Genomic DNA, 20,053 nt, shown 5'->3' with positions numbered 1-20,053 from the left:
ATAATGTGTAGTAGAAAATGAATCATTTATAGAAGATATGGAGTAACTCATAGTAGAAATGTAGCGTATTTTAGCAGACATGGAATTATTTATAATAGTTACTGAGATTAATAGCAGGAATCAATACAAATTGTATATTATTTACTGAGTGTTCATACTACACAGCTCACTGTACTTACATATTCATTCATGTTAATAGCAGATACTTGAAGGAACACAAAGTAAGATTTGGTGTTTCTGCTCGTGGGCTACCCCTCACACAGTCACAGAGTGCAGTTCATTTTTACAGCACAGTCCTAAAATCAGGTGTTTCTCTACCCTCCTCCAAAAGTTACATAGTGCAGTTTCTTCAGTGCTGAGCCCGGAGTAGCAACCAGAGTCTCTATTGTCCCTGTTAGAGCTCAGTGGAGTGTCACAATGATTTTAAAGCTGTAATTTTAAGTTTGAAAACTCTACCTTGAGTTGCTTTAGTAATTTAGTGTAGTTACTGAGTTATTTACTATTTTATGGAAGTTTAAATTAATTTTCACCTATTTTGTAAAATAATAAAAATGTAATGTTACATTAATTCTGAGTCATAGTGCGTTAACATATAGCTTTATCAGATGCACAGTCCAAATGATACCAGCCTGCAGCACGTTTTCAGATCAGTCGCCCCACAAGAAAGTTATGAAACTGTAAAACTGATCTAAGACATGGCACTGGTGCCTTCTTAAGGAATAAATAAATAAACAAATACATCCGGACTGTTATCTGACCGCTAGACTGAACCTAAAACAAACAGTGCCGTTTTGTTTAGAGCAGGGTGGTATGTAAGTATTGGTTTGGATGTTTCAGGCATCTCTCTGTGGACTTGCATTAGAGCTGCTGCATTAGGGGAAGTCTGGAGTCATGCAAAGGAGGGAGGAAAGGAGGAGAGAGAAGCAGAAGGGAATAGAGCAGTGTTGGTTAAAACTAGGTCAGAGATACAGGGGCAGTCAACCATGGGGAGAGCATCCTGGACCCCCTCCACCCACCCATCTAACACACACACACATGCACACACGCACGCACACACACACACACACACACACACACACACACTGCGTGCCAGCAGAGAGAAATGTTTTGCTGTGTAATACCGGGTAAACAAGTCAGAGAGCCCCTGGGGTGCTACACTGTGTTGCTCACGCCGTCCAGTGATGAGTTTACTGTGACAGCAGTCATTTGAAGCCAGAAACTCAGATTATGGTTTTATCACTGGTTACGTAACGTCCTGATCTCATAAACACAAAAACATTCATTTGGTAACAAGATAAACCTGATGAGCAGGCGTTACATTTGTCGTGATATCAATAACATTGGCCTATTTATATCAAAGGTATATTTAATATACAACACCAGGGTCCCGTCGCTTTACATGGGGAGAGACCATCCATCCATCCATTATCTGTAACCGCTTATCCAATTTTAGGGTCGCGGGGGGTCCAGAGCCTACCTGGAATCATTGGGCGCAGGAATACACCCTGGAGGGGACGCCAGTCCTTCACAGGGCAACACAGACTCACACACATTCACTCACACCTACGGAAACTTTTGGAGTCGCCAATCCACCTGCAACGTGTGTTATTGGACTGTGGGAGGAAACCGGAGCACCCGGAGGAAACCCACGCGGACACGGGGAGAACACACCAACTCCTCACAGACAGTCACCCGGAGCGGGAATCGAACCCACAACCTCCAGGCCCCTGGAGCTGTGTGACTGCGACACTACCTGCTGCACCCCCGTGCCGCGGGGAGAGACCAATAAATATTATAATGTTTCTAAAACTGTTAAAAATATGGGAAATTGATTTACAGCCATGATTTTTTCCCACATGTAGCATTAACAGTGAGCCAATGAATCATTCATTCATCTCCTGTAAGGAACACCCCATTGCCGTTCAAGATTCTCTCAAAAAGAACATTGTCTTGTCCCAACTGTATATGAGTTATTTATATACAGATTAGCGCTGAACGATTTGGGTAAAATATCTAATTGCGATTTTTCTGATCTATACCGTGATTACGATTAAACTAAATTGGTTCTTTATAAATGAAGGTCCAGACCTGTTTTTATAAGAAGACCTGGCATTAATTCTGAGGGCTCGACGATTTCAGCGGCTAAATCTGTATCACGATATATTTCTTAGTTTTTATCAATCTGATATATTTCTGTTGTTGATACGAACAATAAAAAAAGACTCCGAAAAATGGCTAGGAATAGCAAGAAATATAACAACACTGACAAACCTAAACCTCTTGTCTTTGTCAATATTAATACTTTTAAACTAACTTTAAAATCGAGTGCAGTGAACTGACAAAAGTGCACAGTAATGACCGCCAGTCAGTGACAGCTGCTGTAAATTATGTTGAAATATTGAAAATGTGTTTAAAATCAGCCTTGTGCCCAGTGATTCCGGGTAGGCTCCGGACCCAGGCTGTCTGTAACCCTGAACTGGATGAGGGTTACAGACAATGAATGAATGAATGTTTAAAATCATATTGTTATTGAAACAGTTAATATTGCGATATATATTGATATTGAATTATTGTCCAACCTTCATTCTGAGCGCTAAATGTAGATGTACACAGCACTGACTGGTCTAACTCTGGTATGGAAACTAAAAGCCCCTGTTGAAAACTGGTTAAGACAAGGCAGGATACAATTAAAACTGCAGCTCCTGTGGTTTTTAAACGGCACGTGTTCTGATCGTGTTTTGGAATATAAACCATTCATCTTTCAGGGCGGTTTCATACGACCGAACCTCAGCCCTGTTGATGCAGACTGGAAATTGAATATAACAGATTCTACAACAAGATGTGATTAATTATGTAATTATGTAATTACAACTAAAAGCCGTAGCAAAATGGAGATCAGCCTCCTGCTCCTGACTCTGAGTCATTCAGGAGTTAAATCACTCATTCTTTCTGATGGAAATCTTCACCCACAAGCCAAAGCCTGGCGGCTGCTTCCCGTCACAGTTCCCCTCAGTGCTTACGTTTTTAAAGAGCTTTACCTCGAGGCGCTGTTCCTTACGAAACACACCCTTACTGTACCACATGCCTAACATAAAACTGAAAGAGACACACACACACACACACACACACACACACACACACACACAAAATAAAGCATTGAATTCACTTGAAATATAAACAACACTTTGCAAATGCAAACTATTTTTAATTTATTAAAGCAAAACTAATTAAGTTTTGGTATTTTTGCTACAGTTGTAGAATGTTATTCAGTTTTACAGAACTGTCCTATAATCAGAAGGGAGGGTGGTTTCCTACCCTCCCCCATAAATTACATAGTGCAGTTTCTGCAGTGCTGAGCCTGGAGTAGCAACAACAGAGGAGCTGTTCTCCCTGTTACAGCTCAGTGGAGCATCAAAGTGATTTTGAAGCTGTAATTTAGAAAGTTAAAATATGACTTAGAGTTGCTTTAACCCAAGCACTTTGTCTGTGGTTTTACTCACATTTGGCAAGAATTGTTACGATGTAAGATCCCAACTCTGTCAAAAAACCTTTTATCTCCCAAGTACATCCCAGAGGAATGTTCTATTGCTCATAGGTGGCTCTGTAATGGCTCAGGAGATTAGGTGATTCCTCCTAATATTCCTTAGGAGAAAAGGAATGAGACAAAAAGGAGACACGAGAGAGAGAGGGCACAGTTTGTGACTTTACTGAGATAACTTCAGAGGGGACACTTGGACACTGCTGAGTCTCAGGAGACACATTTGAGCAGCACGAGACTTGCGCTAAAGTCTCTTTTGTCTTTCCATCTGACCTCTTTGTTGTCTAGGAGAAACTACTGAGATACCGAGGAGATCTCCTTGTTTAGATTTTTCTTTCCTCTGAGTTTACAAGATGAATCCGTTTCTAACGTTTCATTCCAGTTGATGTTAAGAGACTTTACACTTATTTTAGAGCATTTCTATTGATCCATTCATCATGAAACATTCACACAGGGTCAGGGACGGCGGGGCGGTGATGTAGGTGTGAGTGCAATGGTGCAGAGAGAAAGTAGAGAAACGGGTGGTTTTGGACCGCAGTTATAATTTATCCATGACTAAATGTATAGATTTAAATCAGTGAATTCACCTCAGCTCCAGGATATTTACAGCACTGCAGCCACCTCTGTGTTATATCTCACATCAGCTCTAGAGCCCAGACACCTTGGCTTTCGTCTGTATGAGGATGTGATGGACTTACGATCTGAGAAAGTGTGTCTCAGTGTGTGTTGACTGTCACAATGTGTGAGTCATCTTACCGTATCTCAATGCAGAGTCAATATGAGTGTTGATGTAGTGCTTTCTATCACCACCCACCCTCACCACACTCCAGCAGCTGCTGTGTTTGTAGAAAGACCTGGTCCGTGTGTACATTCCCAGCCCATACTTACGCACACTTGATGCTTGAATGCTGGCTATTATTACCCTCCCCTCCAATAAAACACCAGCTAAAAGCAGCTGATCTTCAGACCTTTGAGATGAGTCCTAATGACACTTAGACCTGCGTGACACTTAGACCTGATCTTGTAGGAAGAGTGTGGGACAAGCTTGTTGGCTTGTGGTGTCCTGTGTTGGACCCACTTTTGCTTCGAATGTGGAAGTGTTTTAGTTCAGAAGATAGGAGATTGGAGCACAACAGTTTGTTTCAGAGCAGCTGGGTCCTTGTATAAACACTGACAAGGCGTGTGTACCGTTGCTGTGTATAAACCAGGTGAGATTTTTCCCACTGACCACAGAAACCTGTTGGAGTACTCAGCCAATTTTCTCTTCTCTTTCATTTTTAATTCTCTTTCTCTCTCTGATATTCACTCGTTCTCTTTAGTTGGCTCTAAACCAAGGAGGAGAACAAAGCATTATACACTATTCCTTCATGCTCTGATGCGAAACCAGTCATTTACAAACACTTAAAGCAACACTAGGTAAGATTTGGTACTTTTGCTTCTGGGCACCCCCTACAGTTGTAGAATGTAAGTCAGTTTTTGCCGTTTTGCCACTGCATAGACTCTAAAGGGACTAAACCATGGCGTGTAAACCTTGCAGAGCACTGATTGTCCAGAAATTTTTGTCACTCTATGCCACACAATGAAGACGTCCAGCACCAACTCGCTATCTGTAAATCTCCAGCTGCAGCAGAGATCATGTTTGTTTTTATCTGACTCACGACGGCCGCTCGTAAAATTATGCAGTGGACTTTTGAAGAAGTTCAAGCGCTCCTTGGATCTGTGGCTGACAAAAACCCACCGCCAAATGTTACATAGTTCAGATTCTGCAGTGCTGAGCCTGGAGTAGAAATGACAGAGTCACACTAATTTTGAAGCTGTAATTTAAAAAACATATTACCAACCCTTGCTTTAAGTGCATCTGTTATACACCTCTGTTCTTTGTGAGTGTTTACCAGGGTTATGTTCACACAGCTTTCACAGCATTCCTGCAGTAAACAGTATTCTGTATTTTCCAAGGAAATCCTCCTAATCCAGGATGCCATGAAACCTGGATGTGCCTTACGTGGCTTGTCTAGACACACCTCTGTAAAGAAAGTGATGTTACACCTTAAGGACAGAGTAGGGGACAATCATGAACAAACACAAACATTTGTGTTGGGTACTACACTTGCATTTAAGTCCTAAAAGATCTGTTCTCTCATTTCTCTGATGGTGAGTGATGTGGAGCTTAAAGGTGCATTAGGTATTTTTACAGGAATTTATATCAGTGTTATTGTAGTTCACCTACTTAGCCATCAAAGGCCGCACATCCCGAATCTCCACAAGTTAATTAGTCCAGACGACTTCCAGTGGCCAAGTAGGTGAAGTACAACAACAATGGCAGCTTCTCCGGACCAGAGTACACTTTTTCATACAGGTTTTCACAGATGTAGGGTGCACTTGTGCTGATGCAGTTGTTAAAAAAAACAGTTTTAATCATGTTCTTCATATAAGTTTGAAAATGAAACTAAATTTTAACATTCATTTGTTTTTATTTTGAAAAAACTAAAGAGAAAAAGAAACAGACACATTCTGTATCAGGTTTGCACTTCTGACTTCTTGTAAAATATCCTCTTTAATGTCTTCTCTTACACAGTGTAGAGAGTGTAGAGCCACTTCAGAGAATATACTGTGGGCCAGAGGGGATCAAGGAGGGGTTAAGGAAACCATTAAAACTCACCTCTCTCTGGATGAGAGATCATTAGGCAAAAGGATTTTCCATTTTTACTTTCTGCAGCGGCGACTCTGAGGATGAGCCCTGAGGGGGCGTTCTTTCTAACGGAGGAACTGCCCCGATCTCCACGCTTCTGAACACATGCCTGGACTTGGATGTGACTGTGAGGGAGGATGAGCAGAAGCTGGAGAGTGTAATCACTCAAGGCAAATAGATGGAGGAATTTCCCTGAAAAGGCAGGGTTTTCTGTGAGGTGTTTGTTCGTGAATGAGGCCACCGTCAGAAAGTGAGAGTGGGGCAGAGCAGGGAAGTAAAGGTCACATAGTACAAATATGGAGATAAACTATACAGCCAAATTAGTGTTGATTCCTTCATTCATCATCTGTAAGCACTTATCCAGTTCAGGGTCGTGGTGGGTCCAGAGCCTACCTGGAATCATTTGGCGCAAGGCAGGAACACACCCTGGAGGGGCCGCCAGTCCTTCAGAGGGCAACACACACACACACACACACACACTTTTGAGTCACCAATCCACCTACCAACGTGTATTTTTGGACTGTGGGAGGAAACTGGGGCACCCGGAGGAAACCCATGTGGACACAGGGAGAACACACCAACTCCTCACAGACAGTCACCCGGAGCGAGAATCGAACCCACAACCTCCAGGCCCCTGGAGCTGTGTGACTGCGACAATACCTGCTGCGCCACCCTGCCACCCAGTGTTGATTCCTGTTCAACCAAAATTTACACTAGGTACAGGAACATTGCTGTGAAGGTTTGATGGCCTTCAGCCATGAGGACATCATTCAGGTACTGAAGTACTGAGGCCCAAAATTACTGGACTCTTTCACTTCTGAAACAATTCCACTGCTCCACATCTCAATTGCAGGGGGGCTTTATCCCCCTCTGGTCCACACTTGGCATTGAGTATGGTGAACTTAGGCTCATGTGCAGCTGCTCCTGTGCATCCCATTTCATTTGTATGCTTTTTCCATGGAGAATATACAAATTGAATCTGAGTGAGCCTTAGAATAGCTGGCATCACCCATTATAAGGGTGTCCACAACCTTTTGGACAGGAAGTTCATGTGGTTCTCACTAGCCTTCAGTTATGTTCTTCAGATCCATGTTGTTATACTGTGTTGTAAAAAAAGGGAAAAGGCTGTAAAAGAAGAGTTATGTAATTCTGAACCACAATTTAATGAGTGTGGTGTTATTCAGCTTGCTGCCACATTAGCTACCATCATCCTCAGGGACTGAAGCAGGTGCTTCTTTGCTGGGTTTAAAATAAAAAAAAAAAATGCTGTAAGCGGCTTAAAGAGGTGTGTGGTTTGAAAGTTAAGAGTATTTTCTTCTTTCAACACGCTACACACAAACGTCAATGAAAGAGACTTCATTTTATGAATGTGAATTAAGGCCTTAAAGGTGCACTAGGTGATTTTATTCGTCATTTATTCATCTTCACTCACATGTGTTTACAGTGTCACACAGTCATTCAATCTACCAACCTGTGTTTGGATAATGGAAGGAAGTCGTAGCACCTTTGATTTAATATTGATTTTATAAACTTTGATTTTATAGTGCAAGTTAATGAAAATAATATGTATTTAAATCTGCAGTCTGGACCTCAGGGGCCTGTCTCTGTTGTATTCATGTTGTAGCCTGTCTCTGCTTGGCTATTAGAGGTCGCCTTGACTAATGCTGACGTGCATTGGTTGGGATGTGGGATGCGCAGAAAAGTGCTGCAGTAAAATTGCGTAGTGAACCTTTAAGTAACTTTTCATTTGTCTGAGTTTTGGTTTTGGAGTCAAGAGCTGATGCCATTTTCTGTTGACATTCCCGTTCCTTATTTAACTCCATATTTAATATCTCATCTCCTCAGAAATACCACTTGAAAACACCTGTTTAGACTGGATATTAAATATGATTTGTTTGTCTTGTATTCAACCTTTACTTCTGCTTTTGTCTTACATTCAAACCATTTTCACCTGAAAAATGTGCTTAAGTATTAGCCGTGCAGCTGAATCAGTTCAGAAGTCTGGTTGCCTGATTGGACCCAGAGTGGGCTCAAAATTAATTTTAACTGCAACTACAGTTCAGCTACAATTAGCACTCGATAGTCCTTTTAGAAACGTGCAGTTAATCGTCCTTTAACGCTGACCATAAAGAGTGGGCTGTTTGGTGTGGGAAATGACCCCCCACACTGGTAAGACCACTCTATTTTGGTTAGCGTGTCCGTAACCTTAAGCTAGGCCTACGTGTTTGTGTGTATAAATAGCCGGGTTAGCACAGGCCCGCAGGCTCTGTTTACATTCAGCTTGTGACAGGCTGGTGGAAGAGGCCAGACTTTAGGAATGATTTCTATTGATCCTGGAATGCCACTGCTCTGAAAGGTAGAGGGTTCATTTGTATGGACTAGTTTGTGTGTGTGTGTGTGTGTGTGTGTGATTGGTAGGGGGGCAGGATGTGGGGGCGGGTTTGTTGTCTCTTCTAGAAACTTGGACTTCTGTTCTGAGGCCAGACTCACTGGGAATCTGACCTCTGACTTGAAGCAAGTTCTCCAGACCCAAATGCTCATGTTTTCTTTTCTCTCTCTCCCTTTCTCGCTCTCTCTCTCTCTCTCTCTCTCTCTCTCTCTCTCTCTCTCTTTTCTCTTGTTCTCTCATGTCCCCCTTTTTCCCCCATCCTACATATCTCTTCTCTCCCCCCATTCCAACACAGTCTGATCCTAATTTGCCATGGACCAGCAGCACGATTTACTCGGCTCTTCGCCCAACAGCCACTACAACTCCAACGCCATGGCAACCTCCCTTGCTGGTATGACCATCAATGACCATCACCATGGTAACCAGTACCACAAGGAGAACGGCGTGGCGGTGGGGCACATGGGACCTGGGGACGGCCCAATGAAAGGTGAGACGACTGTGCTGTGGAATTGGTCCAAAAAAAAAACTCTCTCTGCTCCGACCTCTTCGTCATTCAGTGAGCAGAGTCTTCTGGGTAAATCTTACATAAGGGATGTATTACAACTGTCTCCAAGCTGACTGTCAAAAATTTGGGGGCACTCGGCCTATTGGCATTACAGAATATTAATAATAATATAATCTCTTTGTATAGCAACTTTCATACATAAATGTAGCAGACATTCTTTAAAACAAGTGTAAACCGTGTAACTGCAATTGAAGTCTTTTTTTAAAAAGTGCGTAGACAACAAACTGCAATCAAAGTAATTACATTAAAAATTATTCAAAGTTATTATTAAACAAATAGAAATAAACATAAAATAAAATAATCTAAACATGCCTGAGATCTAACATGGATAGTTGCAAAAAAAAAAAATTATTAAAAGAAAGATTAAAAATAAGATTATAGGCCCTACTTGAGTGAGGAGTTTTCCTGCCCCTTAAGTGAGGAAGAGAATAAAGGAGAGCTCACACACCTCGTTTCTTTATCGCTGTGTTTTGGCGTGTTGTTGAGGTCTTCATCAGGCAAAACAAAAGGAGTCACTTTTAATGGTTTTAAATATGCTATTTTTTAGATTATCCATATGTTAACAGCTCATACTGAAGCTGCATTGGAACCTGAAAGGTTTGAGCGCTCACGGGTTCTGACTTCAAGCTAACGAAACATCTGACCTTTGGCTTTATTCCCAAGGTGCGCTTTCATCAGCTTATCCTTCAGTTTTAAGAAAATGATATTTCTATTCACAATAACAAGCATGTTTATTGAAAACATTACAATGCAGGAGTCCCCAACAGACAGCGTAGCTCAACGTCTGGGTCTGTGCTACATTTGCAGGCTAAATAAAGAGGAGGGAACTGAGAATTGTCGGTGAAGGAGACACTGTCCTGAACACGCTGCTAAAATAGCGCTGGCAAGTGTCAGATCAGGGGCTGTATATAAAGAACAGTGCATTACGTCACCTCGGTGTAACAGGAGCGCTGTTGTGACAGATAAAATCAGATACATATCTTGGCTGGGCGGTGCATGAAGAAAACAAATAAGAGAGAGATAAATACCTGTGACTGAACTATTCAACCTTATTAATGAACTAATTAGCATTGTAATATCTCACTATAAACTTGTTTATGAGCCAGATTAAATCTGCTATATATTAAGATTATAATCTCTATACGCTGTACAGTTGGGATAATAGCGTCCGTGATATTTTCTTAGGTCCATCATGAACGGAAGTCTTTTCTCAGTTCCTTGATGCAGCTGCAGTAACAGTGGCTTCCTGATGCAGCCTGTAGTTCTAATCTCTTTACATAAAGACGACAAGGCTACGCTTGACTGGCTCCTCGATCCAGGCCTTGCAGCTGTGCGCACTGTGCCTGTAATCCACGCATCGGGGTCAGCCTCCTCTCAGATCTGCCTTCTTGCGGAGTATCTGGTACCAATTCATCTCCACTATAGACCCAGATCTGTGGTCCTGAATGTGCGGCATTGTTTCTTTCTGCTGATGGACCATTTGTCTTTTATAAACTACGTTGACTGAGAACATGTCAAAGCTCTGGCATTCATGTCCATTCAGGTCAATGTTCAGTGGTGAAAATAGGGTCTTATTGGCTCCAGAAAAAGGAATGAATGAGCCCCTTCAGAGGCAGACATTGCCTGTTTTCTGATGTTGTGTGATGTTCTGGTCTGTTTTCACGCTACTGCAGATACTGCAGCCCCATAAACTCAGAAACTTGAAATCTGGGAACCTCTGATGATAGGAAACTCCAAACTGGAGGGAGAGGTTGGCTCTGTCCTTAAGTGAGCGAATTCCTCTCACTCTGTGGAACCCGATCTCATGTCTCAGGAGGCAACCATCAACACTTCTAAGAGAAAACTGTCTACCTATTGTTGTCTCTAGGGGTTGTGAATTCAGATTGCGCAGTGTGTAAGACATTCTCACGCTTAAGGGCAAGGCCTCAGTCAAGGGTTTCTCAGATTCTGGGAGGCTCGGATTTGGTATCGCAAACAGACTGGTGAAACATCGTGTGATATTTCAATTTTTAAAATTACATTAATTTAAAGTCACACAAAATAGAAAACATCGTTCCCTAAGAGCCATTCTTTTCGGATTGAGTCTTTTAGGACCCTTCTTTCTTCACTGGTGAATCCCTGGCCAATATGCTGTTTATCAAACATTGTTGACAAAATGCAGCAACAGCTGAAAATGAAGGTATTAACGTGCCCAAGCAAGGCTAGAATCAGCTTAGCAGTTTAAAGCTAACTTAGACTCCTATGTACATTCCAGCCCCTCTCGTTCTTTGTGTGGAGGACCAGCAGAGGTAAAGAACATAAAGAGGGAAGGAAAAAATGCGTTCATGGCACCAAGTGACAGGCTCTTGCAAAGCTGGCAGCTCCACACAATGGCTTCCGTTGTCTTCTGCCCATTCACATGCCATAAGCACAGCCATAATGCTCTCTCTTCATCCCCTTGTGACCCCTGGACACTGTAGTGCGTAGTTTAGCTTTCCCCAGTCTGCAACCCTCCCTAGTTCACACTTTCTCCCCCTTCACCCACCCAAACATGCCTCACACTCCGTGGAAAAACCACACAGAGGTCACGCCAAGGGTAAATATCACAAAACAGGGTGAGTATGTCATGAAGCTTAGAGTTAGAGCAGGTTTACACTGTGCAGTAACAGTAATGAAAATGAAATCACAAATCAGGGATATCGGGAATAAAGGTTGTATAAATAAAAGTGGTGTTTGAGTGCCTTTGTGACCAAAGACAAATGACGGTAAAGTTCTGTCCTTATCATAAATTTTGGTTTAAATGGCAATTGACCAGGAATTTTCTAAAACTGGAACTGGAAAGTTTAGAGCAGGGGTTCTTAACCATTTCCGGTGTGACCCCTTTTTGGGACGACAAACTTTTAGTAGTGATTTTGGTAGATCAGTCCATACGAGCCAAACATTCAGGAGAATATGCAGAAGAGAAACATTTACAGACAATCAGATGGAAATCACCAGTAAACACCTGCTGATTAGTCTTCCTTTAATGTCCAGCATTTTCTAAAATGCAACCGATACAGATTGATACACACAAACAATTTAGAGTTAACTGAATACAAAGAGCATGAAGCTGCATGAACCAGTGGGTTTAGTGAGGAATGATGATTTATCAGTGATTTGGCACAGGAGACTATGCGTCATTGCATTAAAACACCACCTCCATCTGCCACTGTTCCTGAAGGAGGCCCTTCTGTTTGCATAATTGTCTCATTTTGGTAAAACCATTCTCGTGGCCCGTGGGACCACTTTGAGACCCCAAGCGGGTGGTGAACACCAGGTTAAGAACCCCTGTAATAGAGTCTTTATTGTATTAAATCCTTATTGTAGTTTATTGTGTTATTATGGTATTTGAAACTTTGTTTGAAGTCTGACATCAGCCAGATCAAACTATGAGACATGAAATAATAGGATAAGATGCTATTATTGCACAGTGTACACTGGGCTTAAGTGTGTGGTCAGAATATTAGCTGGAGTTGTTTGAAGTGTAGTAGAGATTAGTAATAGTGTGACTTACTTGACTGAATCATATAACTGTATTGTTGAATGGAGGCTGGTTATTTTTTTATTTAGGACTAAATTAAGCAACACTGTTTGAAATTAAAATAAAACTATTGTGTCTCTACCTTTGCTTGATCCCTGGAAGTCCATCACAGGTTGCCCTTCCCTGACATATGCACTAACATCATTTTACTTCATACAAAGCTACGTTTTAATGTGGCAGTCTTTCATAGTACAAATTGCAGACTGAAATTTCTTGAAAAGTAGACACAACAATCATCGGATTATTCTCAATGCTGCAGCGACACTAACAGTGGCAGTGGTGTGTTAGTGTGTGTTGTGCTGGTACATGTGGATCAGACACAGCAGGGTTGCTGAAGTTTTTAAACCCAAAACCGAAGTTCTAGAAGCCAGTGAAGAAAATATATCTCAGTCTCAAAAGGATATACAGATTTATAAAACTGATCTCTTTCTCCTTTGAGAATTTGCAGAAGCACAGGTTGATGATGAGGAGTCAGCATTACAACATGAACATGAAAGCGCCTCCTGTGGTGAGGAGGAACAATGCGGTATGCATATGAATATCAGCCAGAGCTTTTTTGTTTCATGCTACACTTTCGGTTTGTATAATGTGGGATAAAATACACGGGCCACCGAATATTTACTTTTGGGATGTTTTTTTTTTACTTTCTCTGACATAACAGACATAGACTTACAGTTCATTCCACAGCATCAGCTTTGTTTTATGTGTAACCATGCTCTGAATTTTACTCTGAATCCTAATCTAATAATATAAACTACGCTATATGTCCAAATGTTATTTGAACACCCTTTATGAAAACAGAACTTTAATGTGCATTCATTTTGGACACAATTCAGCCGTACAGCTTTAATTAATCTCCACAGAAAAGAATGAAATGGGATGCTCTGGAGGAGTTGCTCATGAGCCTAAAGTCACCATGACCAATGGCATGTGTGGGCTAAAGATGTATAAAATCCTCCATTGCTGGGCTGTGGAGCAGAGGAAGTTTTCACTGGAGTAATGGAGCTTTATCTATTGACTTTGGGAAGAGTTGGATTGGTGTTTTGAGATCTTTAGCTCTCATGGCTGAATGCCATCGTATCCTCACAGCAGTGTTCCAGCAGCTAAGCTTTCCCAGAAATGTAGAGGCTGTTATTATATTCAGAAAACAAACTCAATATTGGACCCTTCGTTTCTGAAGAAATGCTGGATGAGCGGGTGTTCAGAGACCTTTGGCCATGGAGTGAACAAATCATCAAACATATCCAGATGCAAAACAGATCATTAAGTGTTACAAACCTCCCCCTGTTGCACACAGACAAAACCGACCCTGACTTTTTCAGTACTCATGACTCACTTGGCTGTCTCCCTGTGTGCGCAAACCTTCATTTAATGACTGAAGGCTCTAATTGAGTTTAAATCCTTGTGTAATAGAGGGGTCTGTGGATTCTGAGGAAGCGCAAGGAGAAGCTCCTCCATCATCTGCTCCCGCTGTGGCAAACGGGCAGAGCGGTAATTGCTGCCTTTCTTGATCAACATGCTTTACATTTTGCTGGAATGCTATGCTTTGTTTTGCCTTGGACCAGCTATTAACATCTGAGAGATGTTGCCTTTGTGTTGCCTTACAGCAGCTTCCGAGCCTCTGGACTATTAGCAGTTCTCTAACATTTCTGTTAGAATTTAATTAAATTTCTGATTCTGAATGTAAGGCAGAATATTGCTCTGCAAATGACCTGCCATTTGATCCCAGTACAGAAGGCCATGAAAGAACAATGTATTGAGTTTGGAATCACTAGTTATATTAATAATGATGTTATAATATTAAAGGTGTACTATGTAAGATGTATTTGTTCAAACTGAAAAAACTGCAACTAAAATACAGCGTTCTTCTGCTGCTGTCAGCTGCTCTGACTTTCTCTCAGTCAGGGGTGAAGGGTTGGATATGGTGGTAGTTTAACTCATTAACTCAGCTGCTGAAACGTGATTAGCATGCAAGACGACAGCTTTATCCCATCTTTAGATGCTGAAAAACAGCTACCTAGCTATTACAGTGACCCCTATAGGACTACATGCGACATTTTCGACATGCTACCTCATGTCAAAGAATCTCAACCTTAACAAAACTCTGCAGTTTTGTTCAATTTGAGTAAAATATGCAAAAGTTATAAGGGTTTATGTAAAATATGCAAGTCATGGGAGAGGTTTATTTGAATATGTTAAAATATTTCAAAATGTTTTGGATAATTATTCAACTTCAGGCTTCTGCGAACATTTTGACACCAAGATCTAAAAAAAAGTTAGGCAGACATATATCATAAATGCATCATAAATGAGAAATAATGTACTGTAAAGATCTGTTCTTTGGTAATATCTTGATATCTGCCTCAAGATTAGATAAATCGTTCTTATTCATTATGTAATTAGAATAAATCTGAATATGTGAAGCCCCTAGAGGAGTAGCATCTGTCTACAGTCAATTCACATTTATGTATTTATCAAAATATACATAGTTTTGTTTCCAAACATTACTTTACCTTTAGATCATTTACAGTAGGCTTTGCTGGTTGCCAGATCTTTGCAGTTATAGCAGCCCAAGTGTTACACAAAATGCCAAATGCAGTCTAAACTGTAACTGCCTCAAAATGGCTTGCTTTCATTTGCTTCACAAATTTATTTACCATTTCTTTTTTGTGTTGGTTTATTTTCTGTAATGTTTACTGAGCATGTTGCTGAATGCGCTGAACCTTTGCAGTCAACAAATGTCAAGCGATTTTTCCTCTTTACCCTGATGTGGTTGTGAGGGTTCATCTGAAGGATGCTCCTCTAATACTTTATCTTCTTCTCTTTGCTTCCCACCAGGAGCCACCTCTCCATCAGGTACTGTGAAGATTTATCTCTTCTATTATTTTATTTTTTCAGTGTTTTTACATCACACCAGTGCCATGTCGGGTCTCTGCTGTTCTCACAAGTGTTTCCACTGGTTCATTGTTTTAACCTTTTCACTGTGGTAACTGTGGTCTGCGAGGTGCATTTCATACACAGCCCACATGTCACACAACGACCGGATCTGCTGTTAAAGCTCATATTTATGTGTTCATGTGGATGTCCAGTCCATCATCATTATTGTTTATTACATTCATGATGCCAGCAAACCCCTAAGTGTTGATTGTTCTTTGTTCGTACCATTTCATATGTGTCTCCACTGTTGTTTTTTATGTGTCTCCACTGGTCATGTTCGAACTGATATATATGAACCATGATGAAAGGGGCATCAGCAGTTAGACATCAGCTGAGCCATTAGCCATGAAGTCAGGTAGATCTCATGCACTGGTTTCTACTGAAAGTCTGGGACTATGTTTCCAGATTTAGCAATGGGCTTGGCTTCAGGGGGTCTTGGTGAAGATTGGCGAGACCCTGCTTGGAGCTCTGTAGACCACAGGCTAACAGAAGAAGGAGAAGAAGAACACTTTCTTAGGAGCAGCTGGGCCGGCTCATCTAAGCATCCACACCATCGACCGCTCAGCCCTGATCGCACCCGGAGCCTGTCCCTGGAGAACGACCTCCCTGTTTCCTTCTTAATCCGTAGCGCTGCCCTGGAGGACCTCACCGCCGTTGGGGACATCCTGGAAACGGATGAAGCGCCTGTTTCTGATGAGTTTACTCAGCATGGACTTCCTTCTGAGGATTTTATACACCACCATGAGGATGGACTGCAAACCAAGACTTATCAGTCACCGATGACACAAGATGGAGGTGTGCCACACACGATAATCTCGGATTATTCCAGTGGTACGTTACCGGTGGATCCAAGCCGAGGTAGAACTGAACAACAGCTGGACTTTGCCTGTGTCAAAGGCCACATGGAGTCAGGGAGAGACTCCACGGACACAGAAAAACATTCAGACGTCCAGTGTGCTCTAAAGTCACATGACACTGAAAGTCCAGAGGTGGAAGGAAAATCTGCAGGTGCCTCCCGTGGCTCACCAGCTAGAAAATCTCTCGTTCCCATCGCTCAGTTCAAAGGTCTGTGCTGCCGTGTTCCAGTCCCTGAATCTCTCCTGTTTTGTTCCCTTTCCACTTTTGCTTTACTGAGCAGCTGAGCTGTGCCGCACTGTTTCCCCCTGTAAAGAGCGCCCAGAGAAATAAATGCAGCGTTGTAGGGAGTCGCCTGTTGCCCCACGACATGTTCATGTTCTGATTGTGTTTCTACGACCCTGCTGTGCTTTGATTGCTCTCACAGCGCTGTTTCACAAAAAGCTGTGTCTGCTGGCCACAATCCCGTTCAGCATGTCACAGCTGCATGAACGTCTCTGTGTGTTTCTTATCCCCATTTTAAGACACTTCTAATTTACAAGAACACTGCTGCAGTAGCCCCACCCCCATGCACTTTCATACACTGAAAACACTAGTTCAGGAAGAGCAGATTGTCAAGATCATGTTAGTTTAGTTCAGTTTCTGTTGTCACTACACTCTCAGAAATAACTGTCACTGTGGTGGTAGCCTCAAGGGTACATCATCTATATTTTTAGTTAGAAACACTCTATATTAATTTGCATTGATTTCATACGCCCCATTTCATCTCAGGACTATTTTGTTGTTTTTTTTGACCTAATAAGTGCTTACAAATATTACCCTAATCTTGCAAAAAAGAGTGGGTAATATACCTTTAGAGAACACAACTGGACATTAAAACCACTCTTGTACATTTAAAGGAACACTGTAATATTTTTGTCTCAAAATTACAGCTTCAGAACCATTGTGATTCTTCATTGACTTGTAATAGGGAGAATAGAGCCTCTGTTGTCACTACTGTGGGCTCAACACTGCAGACACTGCACTATGTAACTTCTGGAGGAAGGTAGGAAACCACCCCCTCCCTTTTAATTTCAGTAGAGTGCTGTCCAAATGAATTAAACTAGAGAGAGCTAAACCCAACTCTTACCTAGTGTTCCTTTAAAGGTACATTTACACTGTTTGTGCTTTTAGCGAACAAAAATGTAATACCACAGTACGTTTTTTCTGAGAGTGTATGGTACAATCAGCCATTGGAGAAAGCAGGTTCGTATTGTATTGACACAAAGCTCTCTCCGTCTCCTGCAGCTCAACCCAGGACTGACAACGACGCCGAGAAAAGAGTGAGTACATCGTCTCTGTTTGGTTGTTACCTTTGTTTTGTTCTCCCTCCACAATTCCATTGTTTCCGTTTTCATGTTCAGTGCCTTTTCCTCTCACAACTCCCTCCCAAAGAGCCCCAAAACATCTCCCGACAAAACTAGACCCTCCAACATAAAAAAACCTTCCACAGTCGTGCAAAAGGCCAAAGCTCCCTCCTCTGCTAGCTCTCCCTCAGCAGCTGTCAGTGCTCTACCCAGAGCAGCTCGGCCTAGGGTGAGTATCATGAGCCTTACCCCTGTTATTGGTGGTATGCTCTTCGGCAGCATTGACTAACAATAGACCACTCCCTTATGCCCTTTATTTATTAGCTGGCACAATCGCATCTCATCTGCATGGAGGTGTGGCATGACATCAGTATACTTTTGTGTATACTTTTGGGCTGATAGCTTAAACTTGCTTTACAATGTTGGTTAAAGGAACAGTTATAGATTTAGAGTTATAACATTTAGAAAATTTCTTCCGACCTATGCAGATACAGTCCTTTGGCCAAGGTGTGTTTGGTGTCCAGATTTGTTCGTCTTCAGTTCGACCTGTCAGCGAGTCTTCCCTGATCACACACACACACACACACACACACACACTGCCCCCAGCCTTGGAGCCACGTGAGCCACCCCACCACTGTCTATCAAACTGCTGCTAACACAACTTGAGGAACTGTGGGCACTGATGGTGGCAGTGTACTACCAACAGAGAGAGCGAGACCAATTGTACTCTCTCTGACTCCAACTGAGGCATCACCTGTATTCAAACCTGTGATTTCCAGGTGATGGGGCCAACACTTAGCTAACAGATCATTTAAGCTTATTAAAACCATTTAACACGGTTGAAACTACATCTTAACTTCATCACACATCACACTCTTCCGAATTAGACGCATTCTCACAGCTTGAAGTGATCCGCGAGGTTAAGGCCTGGGATGGTGCCTTTGCAGCATGTGCAGGAGACACACATTCACTGTGATTCTCCGGAACATTAGCGGCTCTATTCACACATGGGTTCACATCACCCAGTGTTTGAACTACAGCACTGGCAGGATGAATGTTAGACTGGTTTGTTTGGTTTCTGACACTATTTGACATATCTGTATTCACAAGAATAGCTAGAAATAGCACTGTGAAAGGTCAGACCTTTACCTTTGATCATTTTAGGGAAGGTTTTCTTCAGGTGCCATTAGTTATTACACTAATTAAAATTAAACAAGGCAAACTTTAGACAATAATCATGCCTTGGCTGGTTGATTGTATTTGGAGAAATTGGAGGAAATCTGCACATTTAATTTTTTGCTGAACTGTTCCTTTACGCTAAACAATGTGCAATGTGTAAACTAAGAGGTGTTCACTACAGCTGAGTGCTCATTAGCCCATGCCATTCCAGAAATATTCACATGTCATTCATCAGAGCTAATCACCTGCACTTGCTTTTGTTTTCAGGCTCCAGGGAGTGGCAGACCTCACGCTGCTGGCACTAAGATTCCAGCTATGACCCCTCCTCAGTCAGGTAGGTGCCTCAGGATCAGATCAGGACTCCTGACTGAGCTGCCCTCTTGTCGCTTTAAAGTGCAAGCTGGGGTAGTTTTCTCAGAGGAGGAACTTGTTCTTGATGAGTTTATGTGAGAGGTAAACAGGTTTAGGCTTATTTTACTTGGGTTTTGACATCAGCAATATAGAAATAAAACAGGGCTTAAATGTAGCTGTCTAAAATATCCACTTTATACGAATTTATATTTTCTAAAGGCCAGTTCAGTGCTTGAAAACAGCACTGACATCACATTTTGCGATGTATCAAAACCTTCACGGTACTCGACTTCATTATGTGACTTTGAGGGGTTTTCATGGCTCTACCTCCTGTTGGGAATCACCACTTGAAAGCAGCATCAATTTTGTGGCAGCCTCTTTGCCAGAGTTATACTCATATAATAAGATATGACTGGAATATTACCACCATGAGTTAACAGCTCTGTTTATATCGTAACTCTTGTTGTTTTTTTTATAACAGTGAAAGTGGATCCGAAGAAACAAGTGAAAAATGGAAAAGGTAAAAGAGACTTGCCTGAAAGAAACGTCTACCTCATGATGCTTCAGTGCTGTACTGTATCATCAGAGTTCTCAGTATTAATCCCACCATTGGGGGCACCATGAGGAAGAGTACAGAGCTCAGAA

At 41.9% G+C, this 20,053-nt stretch overlaps 1 protein-coding gene across 7 annotated transcripts in view; it reads left to right on the top strand.

The window, feature by feature from the left end:
- Positions 1-20,053, top strand: part of mapta (microtubule-associated protein tau a) — a 36,773-nt gene that overhangs the window by 4,171 nt on the left and 12,549 nt on the right. Inside the window, exons 2-9 of one of the 7 annotated variants that reach the window (XM_066663852.1) lie at positions 8,912-9,103; positions 13,189-13,266; positions 14,154-14,231; positions 15,579-15,596; positions 16,083-16,742; positions 17,820-17,854; positions 19,325-19,391; positions 19,890-19,928. In XM_066663852.1, the coding sequence (XP_066519949.1) occupies positions 8,929-9,103; positions 13,189-13,266; positions 14,154-14,231; positions 15,579-15,596; positions 16,083-16,742; positions 17,820-17,854; positions 19,325-19,391; positions 19,890-19,928 (1,150 nt within the window). In that variant the 5' untranslated portion in view covers positions 8,912-8,928. Of the gene's footprint in view, positions 1-8,911; positions 9,104-13,179; positions 13,267-14,153; positions 14,232-15,578; positions 15,597-16,082; positions 16,743-17,819; positions 17,855-19,324; positions 19,392-19,889; positions 19,929-20,053 lie in introns of all 7 variants that reach the window. The other 6 variants (XM_066663853.1, XM_066663857.1, XM_066663858.1 and 3 more) reach the window with 6 other exon arrangements.

This window comes from Hoplias malabaricus, chromosome 3 (genome assembly GCF_029633855.1).
Source record: "Hoplias malabaricus isolate fHopMal1 chromosome 3, fHopMal1.hap1, whole genome shotgun sequence".
Taxonomy (NCBI): Eukaryota; Metazoa; Chordata; class Actinopteri; order Characiformes; family Erythrinidae; genus Hoplias; species Hoplias malabaricus.
Note: the sequence above shows the minus strand (reverse complement) of the source record. Positions and strands in the feature narration are given on the sequence as shown.